Source organism: Herpailurus yagouaroundi, unplaced genomic scaffold, assembly GCF_014898765.1.
Source record: "Herpailurus yagouaroundi ecotype Mexico unplaced genomic scaffold, PumYag 163, whole genome shotgun sequence".
Taxonomy (NCBI): Eukaryota; Metazoa; Chordata; class Mammalia; order Carnivora; family Felidae; genus Herpailurus; species Herpailurus yagouaroundi.
The window spans coordinates 28,142,602-28,159,985 of NW_024412404.1; the positions used below are offsets into that span (position 1 = coordinate 28,142,602).

Consider the following 17,384-nt stretch of genomic DNA (forward strand, 5'->3'; position numbering starts at 1 on the left):
TTACTATACCTAAGGAGAAAAAAAAAGAAAACAGGAAACCTAGTTTAACAACAAAGACTCATAAAATTGGCTATTGTTGATAATGCTGCTATAAACATTGGGGTGCACGTTTATGGAAAGAGCCCAAATGTCCATTGACTGATGGATAAAGAAGATATTTCATGTATATATATATATATACATACACACATGCACACAAACACACACACACACACACACACACACACACTAGAATATTACTCAGCCATAAAATAGTATGAAATCTTGCCTTTTGCAATGATGAGAATGGAGTCAGAGAGTATTATGCTAAGTGAAATAAGTCAGTCAGAGAAAGACACATACTATATGATTTCACTCATATTTGGAGTTTAAGATACAAAATAAACAATCACAGGGGAGGGAGAAACAGAGGCAAACCAAGAAACAGACTCTTAACTATAGAGGGCAAACAGAGGGTTACCAGAGGGTAGATAGGTTGGGGGGGGGGGTTAAATAGGTGATGGGAATTAAGGAGTGCATCGTGGTGATGAGCACGGGTTGCTGTATCTAAGTGTTGAATCAAAAATTGTATAGTTGAAACTAATATCACTGTATGCTAACTAACTGGAATTAAAAAAAAAAGTTAAAAGAAAAACCCAAAGGGGGCACCTGGGTGGCTCAGCCGATTGAGCATCAGACTTCAGCTCAGGTCATGATCTCATGGTTCATGAGTTCAAGCCCTGTGTCAGGCTCTGTGCTGACAGCTTGGAGCCTGGAGTCTGCTTCGGATTCTGTCTGTCTGTCTGTCTGTCTCTCTCTCTCTCTGACCCTCGCCTGCTCACACTCTGACCCCTTTCTCAAAAATAAACATTAAAACAAACAAAAAAAAGATTCAACTAAATTAATATTTCCAATTTAGTTTAAAATTACTCATAAGCTTTCTGTGGAGTACTATAATGGGATCCCCAAGCTCCTATTAATAAAGATGAGTTACACAATGCTCTAGACAAAGCAAATTCTACCTGTCAGTATTATTTGTCTTAAACTTACTAAGCACTCCAGCGTGTCCAACATTATGCGAAGCTCTATGGGGCAATATGTAAGAAATGGTTTCCAACTTTTAGATTACTCTATTTGAGGATTTAGATTACACACATACATAACACCTTGTGTACATACACAGCCACCCACACCCACAAAGATTTTAGTAAGGTAAGAGAGGCTTAAATACTGTACAGAGAAAACATACTCTCTTTCCTCTACTTCTATAGTACTACCACACTCACAACACTTCTGATGTCAGATGTATGGGTTTCCACACATAGAGCAATTCTGAAACACCAGCTGGGTGTCCTACAATTCAATTCAGTTCTGACACCATCTACCAGGAGTTAGCATCAGATCCAACAGGCTAATAACAATTCAGTCCCACAAGACTGCCCCACTTCAGACACCAACTGCAACTAGAAGTACAGTTGATCGGCTATAAATTGGGGTTCTCATAATCTGCTCTTGTGGTTTGATAAACTCACAGAACTCACGGTAACACTTACTTATGTTTACTCATTTATTAAAAAGGATATAATAATGGATAGAGATGAATAGACATATGAAGTGATAGGGCGTGGTATATGGTAAGAGGCATAGAGCTACCTCTCCCTCTCCCCATGTTCACCAACTTCCACATGTTCACCAACCTGGAAGCTCTTTGAATCCCATACTTTTGGGTAGTTTGGTGGAAGCTTCATCACTTAGGCATGATCAATTATCAGCACAGTCTCCAGTCCCTCTCCTTTTCCCAGAAGATGGGGAGTAGAGTAGAAAGTTTCAAGCTTCTAATCATGGCTTAGTCTTTTTGGTAACCAGCCCCCACCCTAAAGCTCTCCAGGAGCTCACCAAAAGTCACCTCATCAGAACAAAAGACACTCCCATCACCTAGGAAATTACAAGGGTTTTAGGAGCTCTGTGCAAAGAATCAGGGTCAGACACCAATATAGATTTTTTTCTGTGATTTTACATATACTTTCAGACTACTGTCAAATGTAAGATTTCTTAAAACCTGTTTGTATTCTCAGGGCACCTGGGTGGCTCAGTCGGTTAAGCATCCGACTTTGGCTCAGGTCATGATCTGACAGTTTGTGAGTTCGGGCCCTGCACTGGGCTCTGTGCTGATAGCTCACAGCCTGGAGCCTGCTTCGGTTTCTGTGTGTCCCTTTCTCTCTGTCCCTCCTCCTCTCCTCTCTAAAATGAATAAACATTAAAAAAAAATTTTTTTAAGTTGCTTATGTCTCTAAAGCAATTGTAATATTAAACAATACTTTGAGGCCTATTGTACAAAAGAGTAAAACAAGAATATGAATTTTTTTATATATAAAAATATATGTGGAAAGACAGAAACTAATAGAAGGTAAAGCAGTCTTCTTTCATTAGAAAAGAACTTAGAAAATACTGAAAAATATGACTGGACAAGATCTTGAAATGAGTTATCACAGAATCATATATAAGTTTATATTCAGACATAATAAATCAACACTAAAAAAAAGAGTAACTCTGTAGCTTATATAGAAAAATAATTTTGATTCAACAAGTCCATTGATTAGAATTATTTACAATATATAAAGTCATTATGCATTGGGTGATTTATGACTTAAAATATTCAACAAATATTAACTGAATATTGTGCTGGGGACCATGAGATACAAAAATAAGTAAGACGTGGGCCCTGGCTTCACAGCATTTGTAATCTAGATGAGATCCCAGCACATAAGCAGAATGAAAAAGTGTTTATTAAAGAACCTACTAAAATATATTTGATCCTTTCCAAATAATACAATTAACTAAAACTGGAGCATGGGGAGGAGAATACGGGAGTTTACAAGAGGAGATGATATTCAATTTAGATTTTGCTGACATTCAGGCAGAGGGAATAACTGCACAAACACATAGGAAAAACACAGAGCTGTAAGCAGCTCTATGAAGAGTGATAAGCATGTTCCTCACGCCTATCTGCGATGTAGAGTATGTGAAGGATTATGGTTGGTGATAAGGTATTCTTGGAATGATTATAAAAAGAAAAGTTACAACTGGACCTTACACAGGGTCCAGTTGTAACTTTAAACTGAGTCTAGAGTTTAAAGAATGAATTGGAAAGGTGTAAAATTAAAAGCAGAGAAGCTGGTAAGGTGACTACTAAATAGGTTTGACAAGAATTACTTAGGCCTCAAATAAGTCAGTGGGAAAGAAACTGAAGAAAAGAGAGGTCCAGCAAAAAATTAAAACAGACAGCACTTAAAAACCAAGAGACTAGCTAAGTAAGTATAATGGTATCGTGAATACAAATGAGAAACAAAGTTTGAGATCAGCTAAACTTAATTTTTACTGGAACAAGGTACATAACTAAAATAAAGAAGTTCTATATAATTTATGTATAACTTGGTAATGATAAATGAAATACATTCAATGTGCATACTATTATTCATTCTTTGAATAAAAGGCCAACATTTATTACTTGAAAGGTATGCATAGAAATAAATATGTTATACTAAACTCAATATGCCCCTGAAGGCAGGGGTCTTTTAAAAAAATCAAACTTTCCACTACTTAAAAAAGTTCTTAATAGAAGGCTTTCTATTACAGGTGAGAAACCTGTTCCAGAACATGAACACAAGCATATGAGTGCTTATTTTTAGCCATTTTCCAACTCACTTCACTTTAAACCTATTTGTTCAGATTATTCAGTTTCTGAATTATAACTTGATGAAAAGAGAGAAATGATAACCTTCCTTAGAGAGGTCTTGTTGCCATTCAGCATAATGTAACTTATATGCTACACAAGGAACTTTTTAAATTGCAATACAGTATTTCTCCCATCTCCTGGGGATACATAGCATGGGTAGGGAGAATAATTAATAGAAGTCTTTATGGTATTCTTTTAATCCACTGAGATTTCACATTTCACCTATAATATATTCTAGAAAAGTGGGAAGAATCTCAACCTTGAATGTTGTTAAATAATTCCTTGCTGAATTGTATTGTGATGAAAGGTCAGCATTCCCACAGCGCTAACTAGCAGTAGCTTTGTTTATTTCATGTGTATTAAGACTCTCTCAGTCAATCTATTACTTTAATGTAGAAAAGAACATCATCAAAATGTAAATGTGGGGGAAAAGTAACATTCATTTGAAGTAAATTTTAAGCCTATTTCAAAATTATTATTTAACAAAAAAAGTAATGATTAAATACAAATTAAAAAAAAATTTTTAAGTACCAGACAAATATTACTCCAGTTATCCTAAGTATTTCTATTTATAATCTCAAAAAAATCACTGGGAGATGGTGATTTAAAACAAAACATGGTTTGCCCCTTTGAAGATTTTAATTATAAATGTATCTTTTAAAAGGCCATTCTAAAAAGAATCTCAGTTTCATTAAGCACTTAGAATATAAATATATAATAACTAGGCAAATGCAAATCAGTCTAGTAATTTTACAGTATACATTAAGTTATTCAAACAAGTTAGTCTACTCTCTGGAAACTGATTTAGATTCTGACCCAATATAAGCACCAAATAAGGATCTAAGAAGAAAAATCAGCAATTCCCAGTAGAAGTGAAATGATGTATAAGCATCTTTCAAAGAAAACTGACATTGTGATGCTCTTATAAATGGGATAAGAACACAAATCACCAACATTTTGCCTCAGACTAGTGATTTTTGAAAAAAGATCACTATCACTACAAAGCAAAAGGAAAACATGTGTTAAGTGTTACAACAATTTAAAGCTAGATACACAGGGTGTTTTCTTAGTTAACTCCTTTTTCCAAAAATATATGTTTTTAAAGTGAAGGCAATGACACAGATAAATAACAAAGACTGAGAGATGGACAAAATAACCTGCTCTGAAACGGGGAAGAGACAGCAAGCATAGCTGGCTCACGTACCTAAAACTGTTACATATGGGAGAGACAACTTTCTTATCAATCAATTTTAGATGTCTGTGTCCTAAGACCTAAACAAGGTTGGGGGCAGAAAAACGTTTCAAGCTGGTCATCATTTGGGGGCAGAGCCTTTAAAGAAAAAGAACAAAACTGCCTAGTGATGGCTTGTCAAGACCATACCCTGGGAACTTCCTCCACTGTCAATCTACAATCAATGTCTGAACTAAGAGGCCTGATGTTGTCCAGATCTTAAGATTTTCTGTCAAAGGCTTTTTAAAGAGGCACACGTAAGAAACAGTACACTGGCAAATAACAGCTTTACCAAGGCTGTCAAGATGATCTGTTTGGTGTTTTTCTCCATTCTGCTATCATGCTTCTTTGCATTAAATCAGTTTAGGAGATGAACAAATAGGTTTTCAAATTTTCTTTGCTGTCACTCGATAAGAGAGAGTCCCAAACACACACACATTGTGATTCACCTACCTGTAGCATGCCTTGACCATTTCCTTCTATGGTACCTTCATAAGTGATATGCAATCGAGTCAGGAGTTTGTCACATCTATAATTTAAAAAGATAATCCTTTACTTTTAATGACAAATACTTCACTACAGAAAAATGTGGAAATAACATGAATATAAAAGACAAATTGAAACTGTTTCGAATCTTAAAAGCCAGAAACAGATGCCTGGTTAACATTTTTGATATAGACGCTCCCAAACTTGTTCTTATTCGAATATTAAATACACATATTTAAATTAAAATGGGATAATATGCTGTTCTGAAACCCATTATTTCTCCTATAAAATATCAGTTTCTTTTCTTTAAGAGTTGAAAAACTTCTCAAAATATAAAAAAAAGTTAAGATCTATGAAATGTTATTATGCTACAGTTGGCAACCCAAAGAAAAATACAGAAAAATTTAGCAATAAATCATATATGATGCTAAGATAGGGTCTATTTTCACTAGTTTGATAAACATGAGTGTGTGTGGCAGGGGTATCTTGATGAAAATACATGCCACAGAAATTCTGATCTATTGTATTTTTATATTAATAAAATTGATGGATGAACCTAGTACCTCTAAGTCCAAATTATTTTCTTTCCCTTTTATAAGCCATGGTCACTGAGGTCATGCCACCCTAAAACGTGACACCATGGCCTAACAAATATTTTAAATTTGAGAAAATGGCAGAAACAGGAGGGTCACTCTGACCTCCCCTCCTCACAGTTCTTCCCTGTAATAAACCCCTCATGTGCAAGGTGCCCACCCTCTATCTGGAGGAAAGCAGCATCCTCATCTCCAAAGAAGAAGGGGTATCAAGAATCTAGCAAACAAGCCTTGCTAAGTTTCCCCCAGTTTACTACAATTACCTCATATTTCTTAATCTGTCATATTCCTTAGAGATGTTATCAAACCTAGTATAAAGTATGTGGGTCTGTTTCTTTGGGCTTTCATTTCCTTAAGAAGGCTCCTGCGACATGTACAATTTATATTAAATAAATTTGTGTGCTTTTCTCCTGTTAATCTTTGTCTGTTTAATTTTCAGACCCAGTCTGGGATCCTAACTGGGTTAAGAAGAAACTTTTTCCTCCCTTACTGTGTTTACCTGTCTTACATTATATTAAACAATCAATTCCATTTTATTAATAGTATTTGATGATGACATTTTTTGCTAATAGATTTTCCCCATTACTTACTTAATAAAGAAGATGAAATCCAAATCTCTAACTTACATAAGGGTGGCATTCATGCGGGGGGAATTACATATTTTTAAAAATAATTACACATTTTTAAAAACAATTTAACTGGGGGAGTGCTATTTACTTTCTGGGATTTACATTCTTCCTGATTTCAAGGAGTCCAAATACATTTCTGGGGAAGCTCCAGTCCAGAAGACTGAGAGCCTTAAACTCAGCAGGCAATTCAGTACAGATTCTAAGAGCTGCATTCGCATTAACTCATTTAATCCTGATAGCAACCCCATTACCATCTCCTTTTACAGATGGGAAAACAAGACACAGAGAGCATTTAAGTAACCTGCCTAAGTTTCGTAAATGAAGCAAAACAAAGATTTGAACCCAGGTAACCTAACAGTGGTTCAAACTCTTAACCGGTATGCTACACCTTTAGAAAAATTACTTTCCAAATCTCTTGTAGAAAGTAGTGACACAAGTTTGATTTTTTTTTTTAACTTCCTTCGTTTTTTGATCCTATTTTCCTAGCCATTTTATGCTAAGGGAGACTATCCATGAGGATACTACTGAAAAGACAAAGAAGCACGATCCAGAAATCTCTAGTTTGTCAGCCAGGACTTCAAAACAAATCTCATCTGACATCAACTATTCTCCATGATGGAAGCTGTCAACATATAGTACAGCTCTCAATAAAATTATGAAATTGCTAGCCACTTTTTAAAAAAGCATCCTCCAACTTCCTGACAGGCGTCCCCTTTTGGCCCAAGCAAATCTTTCATACCACCGCACTAGGAATCAAAGACAGAGGACTGTGACTCTCTGTGATTAAGTAAGCCCAGCTAAGGTAGTCACTGGTGACTGCTGGGTTAACTGTAACATGGCAGAAGCTTGGAAATGAGAAAAACCTCCAACTTCCTGGCTCTCATTTAGCCCCTTGCTGTTGGGAACACCAACAATCCTCATCTCTTCTTTATCCTCCCTCTTAAAGTGAATGCATGTTTCTGGTTCTGTGGAATCTGGGAGATTGATTAGTTACATTCTCCAACTCACTTACGAAGCAGCTAAAACAAAAAGAGATCAATGAAACAAAAACGTTAGAAAAGTTATCAAGTCAAATTGTGCCTATCAAAGTTAAGGGGAGTATCTTGATCTTACTCAGGGGCAAATTTATCTCACTGACACAGCAGCCTTGCCAATTGTGGTTGGCATTTTGACTTATCCCTTCTCTCCCAGATGGTAATGTACAAATGGGTGTCCTTTCCCCTTAGTGCCAAATGAATGTCAGATGAAGAGCGGAGATCTACAGCTGAATTAAAAACAAGCCCTCTGCATGATCTATAAAATCTACACCAAAGTGAGATGAACAAAACGTCTGTATTCCTGTCAGATACTAACACAAAAGCTAAGAAAAGCAATCTGTACCCTGGCCTGGGCAGATAGCAGCAAATTGTTACTTTTAGTTGTAGACACCATATTTTAAGAGAGACCAATGGCCTGGAGTAGATCAAGAACAAATATAAAGGGTTTAGAATCCATATTATATGTGAAACAGAGAAAAGAGTAAGTTTAGTGTGTTACCTATGTGCACTGTTAGAGATGCGGGTGGGTCAAGAAAGCATGATGATGTTAAACATCAACAATGGGACACACTGAGGTGAAAGAGTGAATTTCCCAACACTGAAGCTGTCTGTCATCTGTCACAGGTAGAGTTGACTGATACTTTTAGTAGACAGCTAGACCAGATGATTTCTTGGGGGTCCCTTTCATCTCTAATATGCCAAGACTCCAAAATGCTGTACATGTTCTCTTCCTTTCTGGATCAATTTTGTTTTTGTTTTTTGTCTTCAGGTTGTTTAAACTTTTACCCACTTCCCTCTATTAATAATCATCTCAGCCATGCAATCAGCTCCTAATGTAAGTTTGTTTGGTTTTTTTCACCTCACAAATAAACGTCTTTGATGGATAAAAAAACATCACAGGAAAGCCACTTAAGCAGATGTGTTTTATCAAGTTAACTTCCTTAAAAGTAAGTCCCTTTCGTCACTAATTCCAAAGGAAATAATTAAAAGCTATGATAAAAATTATGGGAAAATGAAAATGAGAGGCACTGGTCAACACGAATGCATATGCAAAATATGCATTTAGTATGTTTGATCATGTTCTCATGTGCAATGGAAAAGGTGATCTATTCCTCTTTAGGTGATATGGGGACCTGCTCTAGACTAGGGAAAGTATTGACTAGTTCAGGGCCCCAAGGAACTTACAAATCTGAATGAACTCAGATTGATTATTATTCTTCTCAGTTATCTGTAGGTAAATAATAAGAAAAAAAGCCCCAGTAAATTAGCAACTTCCACAAAATCTGCATGTGAATAGCCAAACTTCAAAATTCTTGTCACTGAGACAAATTCTAAGTAATTACTATTTACATTTTAGTTTAATGAAAAAATTTTCCAACATCTTGTCCTCCAGAATGAAAAGCCATAAAATACATATATACTAACCAAAAGAGGAGGTAAGACTGAACATTATATATTGGTTGTTCTAGTTAATATTAGTGTCTTCACACACAAACTCCTTAATTCTAAATAAGATTTTGTTTCAGAAAACAAAAATAAAAACAAAAACAAAAACAAAAACAAAAAAATCCACTAAGGCAAACAGTAGAAGTCAAAGGCTTGCAGGCCTTGATTCAGAAAGCATGGCCTTTCTACCAATGAGAGCTATCAATGGATCATTTATGATACGAAACTCCCCTAGCACTAGAACAACTAAGAGGATGGGAAACCATTTTTCCTGAGGTTGTGAAATAGAATCCTTGCATGGTAAAAGAGTCCTTCTAATTCTAGGATTCCCAGATTATTTTTATTACTATTACCTTTCCCACTCTGGAAAATCTTCAAGACTCTGTCTTGTAAATGTCACCAAGCCAGTAGGTTCTACAAAAGCAATAAAAGAAAAACACACCCAAAAGAAGTTTTGATTTTGAAAAGATTATATACATTCAGTAAAAGAATGGATCTAACAATGGTTGTAAAACGAATCGGAAAATACCAAGCTTAGTGTTAGAATACAACAGAAGATCGATTTAAAATAATATTATCCTTATAGTAGGAACTCTTGCTTATAAAATCCTTACTGAAAAACAAAACTACACAAACAACAGCACAACAGTTGATACTTACTGGTAAAGTTTTCTAAACTGAATATACTTGTGAAAAATCATTGGAAAAAAAAGGTGCATTAATGGGTGTAGCTTATACAATAAAGACAAAACTGAATTTTAATCTGTAGACTCCTTTTCAAAGAAAGGTCTTGATCCTACACCTGAAGATTGATGAGTGTATACACATTTATGCATTTTATAATAAAATAAAATGTCTGTGATTAAAAAACAAATTGTTGGCATGCCTTTTGGAGTTGAGATGGTTAAATCCAGGGTTCAGATGATATGCAATCGCTTTACTTATAAGGCACCTTAACTAGAAGGAGGAATTGCTATGTTCTAAGAGGTTAGAGAAAAGAAAGACAACGTAGTTGTCAAGGAGGGATAGATAGGAGGGGGATCAAAATGCAGTACATGTTAAAGGAGTATGATCCTTTTCTGTTAAGTTTACTTTTTTTTTTTTTAAACTAGTGGCAAAAACAACAAATAAATCAGCAGGCCAAAAGTAATTTGATTCAAATCGAAGAACAAACTAAAAAGGCCAGGCCACTTCTGTTTTCTTCTGTTAAAAAAAAAAAAAAAAAGAAAGAAAGCAAGAAAGAAAAAAGCTCTTAAGCAAAGAGATATGTCAGGAACTATTAGTGATAATGGTGGTAGAGGCCCAAGGAAAGCTTGACGATCATTTCATTCCTCTGTATGATTCCACATTTCTCTGCTCTCAGTCACAAGCAGTAACAACTCAAAAATCATATGGAGTAGTTACTGTAGAAAACAGAATTTTGTTAATATGGGTTATAAAATATTCTTAAGATTTCCTTAAGTAATTTCTCTAAGGCAAATGGATAGCATATTTAAAACTCATAAGTATGAGATCAAACAATTCAAACACCAGAGAAGCAATTCTATTTATAAGAAACTAATGTCAGTATTATCATTCAGCAAATTAGCAGATAAATAAGAATATTAAATGTCCTTCACATATTAAAATCCTTCATATATTAAATGTCCTTCAGATATATTAGGAGATCCCAAGAGAAATTCATAAATGAATATTGCTGGGAAAGCCAGAAAAAAGGTAGAACATGGTTCCTTGGATATAATTAATATCAGAAATACCTTGAGAGCATTCTTTTTACCTTTCTTCCATAAAAAGGTAACTTTTATGCTAGGTTACTTTGATAAATAAAATATTTCCCTTAATAAAATCACAATATATGCTGCATATGAATCCTCAATTTTTAAATACTCCATCTATAAGATACTTTATCCAAAACTATATTGAAATTATTTCAGAAAGCCCTTAAAAATCTTTAAGCCTCAAGATCTCCATTAAAATATAAAATATAGTGGCACCTGAGTGGCTCAGTCGGTTGAGCATCCGACTCTTGAGACCAGCTCAAGTTGTGACCTCACAGTGGTGAGATCGAGCCCACATCAGGCTCTGTGCTGACTGTGGAACCTACTTGGGATTCTGTCTTCTCTCCTTCTGCCCCTCCTGCACACACACACACCCTCTCTCTCAAAATAAATAAATAAATAAATAAATAAATAAATAAATAAATAAATAAATAAATAAAATATAGACATCTGACAACATTGAAAAGTTGGTCCTGACGGAATTACATTTTATCAATTCTAAAAGGCGCATGTTTTTCATGTACTAAACTTCTGAAACTGGGATACAGCTTTCATAATGGAACGTATCTAGCCTTTGCCACTGGTCTAGATTACAGTTGAATTTTTCCAGAGAAAATGTGCATCTGCTTCTTAGTCATCTGGGAGCAACACCAACCTGATCTAGATCTGAATTAAGTCCTCTGTTGCAGGCTTTTGTGGATCACACTGATAATATGACTTCAGACCCCAAACTTGAGACTTGTGGTTCAAATTCTCAGGGGAGATTTTTTTGTCCTTTCTCTAGCCAGTGCCAAGGTTGGCACGTGCAGTTCCTTTGTTGTCTCCTTTTTGCACAGCCAGGTACATTTCTCAACTATCCTTACACTGAAGGTACAGACCTTTGGTGTATCAGCTTTGTAAGAGAGGTCTCCTATGACTGCCCATCCTGAGTGTTTTTTCCTTCTTAGTGGTACATAACATGACACTTTTTACCATCTACGATATCCTAGATATGATGAAATACAGTACTTTAAATAGGTTTTTATAGTTTCTATTCGGTAGACTTCAGAACTTCTTTATAAGGTAATCATTAACTTGTAAACCTCTTTTATACCACTACTTCCTCCTTAAGCCTGTAGCTTTCCATCCTAAAAACTTGTAAGATGTTTCATTACATTTCTACAAAAGACTAAATTACCATGTACAATGAAAAAGCCAGAAAATAAAATGCCTAATTATAATTTATTTTTTCAGCCTAATTCCTAATATTTATGATGGTTTACAAATTTCTAGTTGAAAAAACAGAATTTTAGCTTTTTCCCTCAAATAAATAAAATCCTAAAACTTAGGCAAGTTAGTGTCTAGAGAAGATATACATAATTTGACTCCAAGGACAGAAAAGTAAACTCTGAATTACTTAGGTATAATAATGGAATTCATTCTGTTTAGCACAGTAAATTTATAATAGCAAAAATATACTCATCTTTCCAAAAAATTATTACAAATTCTAATTTGGCTTTATGTCTCACAAACACAAATGAGCCTTCGTTTCCTTAATTATTTTATTCAGTATAATGAACAAAACTAAAAATAAGAAATAGATAACTCTCCAAAGAAGCATGATTTTTTTCCTTAAGAACCAAAATCCTGGTAACTGATTTATTTCCAAAAATCTGAACAATGTTCAACAGCAATACCTTCAAAAAGAAAAAAATGCCAAGTATACTGTAATGTGAGATTACATACTAAAGGAAGAATATGAGAATATTGACCTTAAAATGATTCAATGATGTGCTTTAAGGCAAACCAACAACTGAATGGCCAGAACTGAAAAGAACTCATTTCACTTGACCAGAGTTGACTTTCTCTACGTAACAAAAGCAAACTTTGGGATGCTCTGGTTTCTCTTATAATCAACTTTTAGAAAAGGCCACCCACTGATAATAGCTAACATTTATTATTAAGTATGTAACTTCTCATTTAATATTTACAACTACCTTATGAGGTAATTATCATTATTCTTTGATTTTAGAGGTCAGGAAACTAAGGCTTAGAGGTGTTAAAAAACTTGTCTGGGTCACCCAGCTCCTAGGGTAAGAGTGCCAATACCAATCTATTATTAGCTGGTCGCTACCAGCACTGGTTATACATTTACCACTACTGCCTCAGGTGTCACAATTAGTATCTGGGAAAACAAGATTGTCAGGGTCCAACAGAAAAAGACAAACATGTAAACACTAAGTACAATGTAAGAATTTTATAAGAATTCTACAGTGTGTATGGGGTGCCTGGGTGGCACAGTCGGTTAAGCGTCCGACTTCAGCCAGGTCACGATCTCGCGGTCCGTGAGTTTGAGCCCCGCGTCGGGCTCTGGGCTGATGGCTCAGAGCCTGGAGCCTGTTTCCGATTCTGTGTCTCCCTCTCTCTCTGCCCCTCCCCCGTTCATGCTCTGTCTCTCTCTGTCCCAAAAATAAATAAACGTTGAAAGAATTCTACAGTGTGTAAAGGGGCCACAAAAGAGAGGGATGAGTAAGCAGGCAACAAATTGGCTGTCCTCTGCAAATAAACTAATTGTTAATAGTCAATGCTTCTTTAAATAAAGAACACCTGGGGTGCCTGGGTGACTCAGTCGGTTGAGCATCTGGCTCTTGATTTCGGCTCAGGTCATGATCTCATGGCCCTGGGATTGAGCCCCTCATCATTGGGCTCTGCAATGACAGCGCAGAGTCTGCTTGGGATTCTCTCTCTTCCTCTTTCTGCCCCTTCTCCACTTGGGCGTGCAAGCATACACTCACTGGCTCTCTCTCTCAAAATAAACAAACTTGGAAGGAAGGAAGGAAGGAAGGAAGGAGGGAGGGAGGGAGGGAGGGAAGGAAGGAAGGAAGGGAGGGAGGGAGGGAGGGAGGGAAGGAAGGAAGGAGGGACACTCGAAATATATTTTTTGGTCAATATATTTTCTTTTCAAAGTACTAATTTACTGTTTTTAATTCATGAAAACTTATTAAAGTATGTTCCACTGTTCTAATTTCAGAGTATATAAAAGTCACACATATTCATAGCACACATTTAATGTACATACATAGCATACACATAAAATCTGAATTATAATATTGAATTATTTGGTCTGGGCAGGAAGGTGTACTTTGAACACAAATGTTTCTGACCTGTCACTCAATCTGAACTGTCCCCATCAGTGATAACAATTATATTAAGAATGAAAGAAATTTACTTTTCTCTGTGACTCTTCTAAAATAGCAGAAGAGTGTCTTAAGTTTCTCTGGTTTCCTTGATGAACGTCCTTCAAACAACCTGAAAGAGATCAAAAATAAAGAAAATAAAAAAGGGTGGTTTAAAATGCCTTAATGAAAATATAAATATAAATAAATAAATAAATACCTTAATGACCCACAAAACTACATCTACATTGCTACTAAGTAAAGGAAGGCAATTCTGTAATGACAGAAAACTGGAAAACTGGATTAGAACAGCATCTGGAAAAGACAAAAATCAACTAGAACTAGGCTTCTTAAAAGTTGTTCAAGTCAGATGGCACTCTCTAACAACCACATTTCTCCAATCTGTCCTTCTCCAGGGAGAAGGCACCATCTGGTCCCCCAAAGTCAATTAGGCCAGTGAGTAAATGCTTATTTTCCCAATGGCAAACACTAATAATTCACAATATTGCTAGGTAGTTAAATGACTGAACAAAAATGGTACCTGAAAAAAAATCCAAAGGATTCTATTCAGGGAGGGAGGGCAGTGGGTGGTGACAGTAATGACAAGCAGGCATGACAAAGTATTTGGGGCCTGACAATCTTTGGTAATTAAATAGATATACCCTTTGCATAGTGACCAAAACAGTGCCTACTCATCTAGTTTCCAGTAACCTGGACTTGCACTACTTAATTTAGTTTCCTTTGAAATGATGTGGCATTGTTAATGGTAACACATAATGCAATTTATCCTGAGGAAAGAAAAGCAGGGCTTTGGAAGCATATGACCTGAATAAGTAGTTCACTAAAGGATTTCAAACACAAAAGCATGCTTTTGGGCATAAGATCAAGCTTTCCAAAGGCATTTAAAAATTATAAAGCAATTCTGAGCTATAAATGATGAGTTATTATTTATCTGCCTCTAGTCATATACTCTGGCTTTACAACCAGAAACCTTCAAGTAAAAGTTCACTTTAATAAGTGCCGAAACGGGTGAAATTTTTCATGATTAGGAAAGCAGGCTAATGTAACTATGCAGAGAGGGAAAAGTTAATTCCATGAGAAAATCCTATTGAGCAACTGAAATAAATTAGGAAAAGGGAAGGAAATGTAGATTTCAAATGATCCTGTTTTCAATGACCTGAAATTCTGTATTCAGGGTCAAATTTCTGAGAAAACAATTTATGTGAATATTTATTTCCTGCAAAGAATACTAACATCAGAAAAGTATTTTAACTAAATTTAAAAGTGAACTAATTCAAAAAATAAAGTACAATAAAATTGAGCTGATTTTTAAAAACAGTTTAAGAGAGCCTATATGATCATTTTTACTCATTTGAAAGAACTTACTTTTCTAAAATGTTTCTTACAAATACTCTTAAAATCCAGTTGCCTGCTGAAAGAAAGGATCTTTGAGAGAGCAGATTTCAGCTTGGTTTCTTATGCAATGTTGTCAACCAGGATAGAGTTTATTTAAATCAAAATGATAGTCAAAATGAAGAAGCCACTTGGCAGTTTAATTAAACATCCAGTATCAAATAAATGTGATTTACTAAATGAATATCTTGGGAACCATTGCAAAATCCCTTTCTAGGTTTACTACTTAGTAGAGGGAAACAGTATGAATACAAAGGCAGCCACCATCTATTCTTAGAGATGAACTGATGCACTATGTGATTCAATTAAAGTAAAAAAGTTCCAATTCCACAGAACTATTGTGTAGTAAGGAGAAAATAGCTGTTGTCCTTAAGAAATAATTCCCCCAAACATAAAAAAGGGTCCCTTGCTTCTATTTGTGGTCAGTTGTTTATAAAATTGCATAGAAGTTCACATATTTCATAACCACAATGACAAATTAGTAACTCTAAGAGACTCTTGGGACTATAGATTTACTACCCTAGCAATACTGACTTTCCTGGAAGATTGTATGGCAGTCATTATCACCTACTACAAATGAGCACCACTGTTTATTTTATTTTTTTTAATGTTCATTTATTTTTGAGAGAGAGACAGAGTATGAGCGGGGGAGGAGCAGAGAGGGAGGGAGACACAGAATCGGAAGCAGGGTCCAGGCTCCCAGCTGTCAGCACAGAGCCCGACGCGGGGCTCGAACTCACAAACCGTGAGATCATTACCTGAGCCGAAGTAGGATGCTTAACCGACTGAGCCACCCAGGCGCCCCTGCTTATTATTTTTTTTTTTAATGTTTATTTATTTTGAGAGAGAAAGAGAGAGAGGGAGAGAGGGAGAGAGGGAGAGAGAGAGAGAGAGAGAGACATGGCACAAGCAGGGGAGAGACAGAGACACAGAATCTGCAGGACGCTCCAGGCTTTGAACTAAGAGAGAGAAAGAGACAGGGCACAAGCAGGGGAGAGAGAGAGACACAGAATCGAAAGAAGGCTCCAGGCTTTAAGCTGTCAGCACAGAGCCTGGCATGGGGCTTGAACTCACAAACGTGAGATCATGACCTGAGCCGAAGTCGGACACTTAACCAACTAAGTCACCCAGGCGCCCCAAGCACTATTGTTTATTTTGCAGGTCCTCACCTTAAAGGTACAAAATCAAAGAGAATCTCAATGTATTCTGTTTACTTGTTGTTCCAAGCCTAATTTCAAATCACTCTGTAACCAAATATCTGGATGGAACATGAAGTGCCATGTGACATGGAAGGAATGAGAGACAAGAAGGAGGTAGGAAGTCAGGAAAGATGAAATAAGTTTAAAACCCTTGCATGAAGTCTAAAATTCCACAACAGGGAAGTCTGAAAGAACTATGCATAGACACCCAAATAAAATGAATTATCCTGGTATGAAAGCAAGTGAAAATAACATAAAAACAATGACAAACAACATGAGCGAAAGTCACAAGAATGAGAGATAGAAATGCACCAGAGAGAAAAGGCACCAGAGAGAAAAGGCACCCACAGAGAGAGAGAGACTCAGAGAGAATGAAGACCTTCTTATAATAATCAAGCACTTATAGATTTTTTTAACTTCTCAACACCAATTTCTTTTTTTAGGTTTCCAAGTCCTGGGTGTGTATATTTGAAGGCCTATTTTGAGCAAGGAGGCATGCATATGAACATGCACATAAACTAGACCACAATAACCCCTCTACATGTAAGGAGGACATTTTGACATTTAACTGAGTGGTAATTAGAGAGTATTTAAAAAAGCAAGCAGGGGAGCCTGGGTGGCTCAGTGGTTAAGTGTCTGACTCTTGATCTCAGCTCAGGTCTTGATCTCAGGGTTGTGAGTTCAAGCCCCATGTTGGGCTCC

General features: G+C 36.0%; 1 protein-coding gene across 7 annotated transcripts in view; it reads right to left on the reverse strand.

The window, feature by feature from the left end:
- The window catches only part of PARG (poly(ADP-ribose) glycohydrolase), a 135,795-nt gene that overhangs the window by 49,986 nt on the left and 68,425 nt on the right, over positions 1-17,384 (reverse strand). For all 7 annotated transcript variants that reach the window (XM_040485732.1, XM_040485731.1, XM_040485734.1 and 4 more), the window contains 3 exons: positions 14,124-14,203; positions 9,491-9,551; positions 5,400-5,475 (listed from right to left, as the gene is read on the reverse strand). In XM_040485732.1, the coding sequence (XP_040341666.1) occupies positions 5,400-5,475; positions 9,491-9,551; positions 14,124-14,203 (217 nt within the window). The remainder of the gene's footprint in view (positions 1-5,399; positions 5,476-9,490; positions 9,552-14,123; positions 14,204-17,384) is intronic.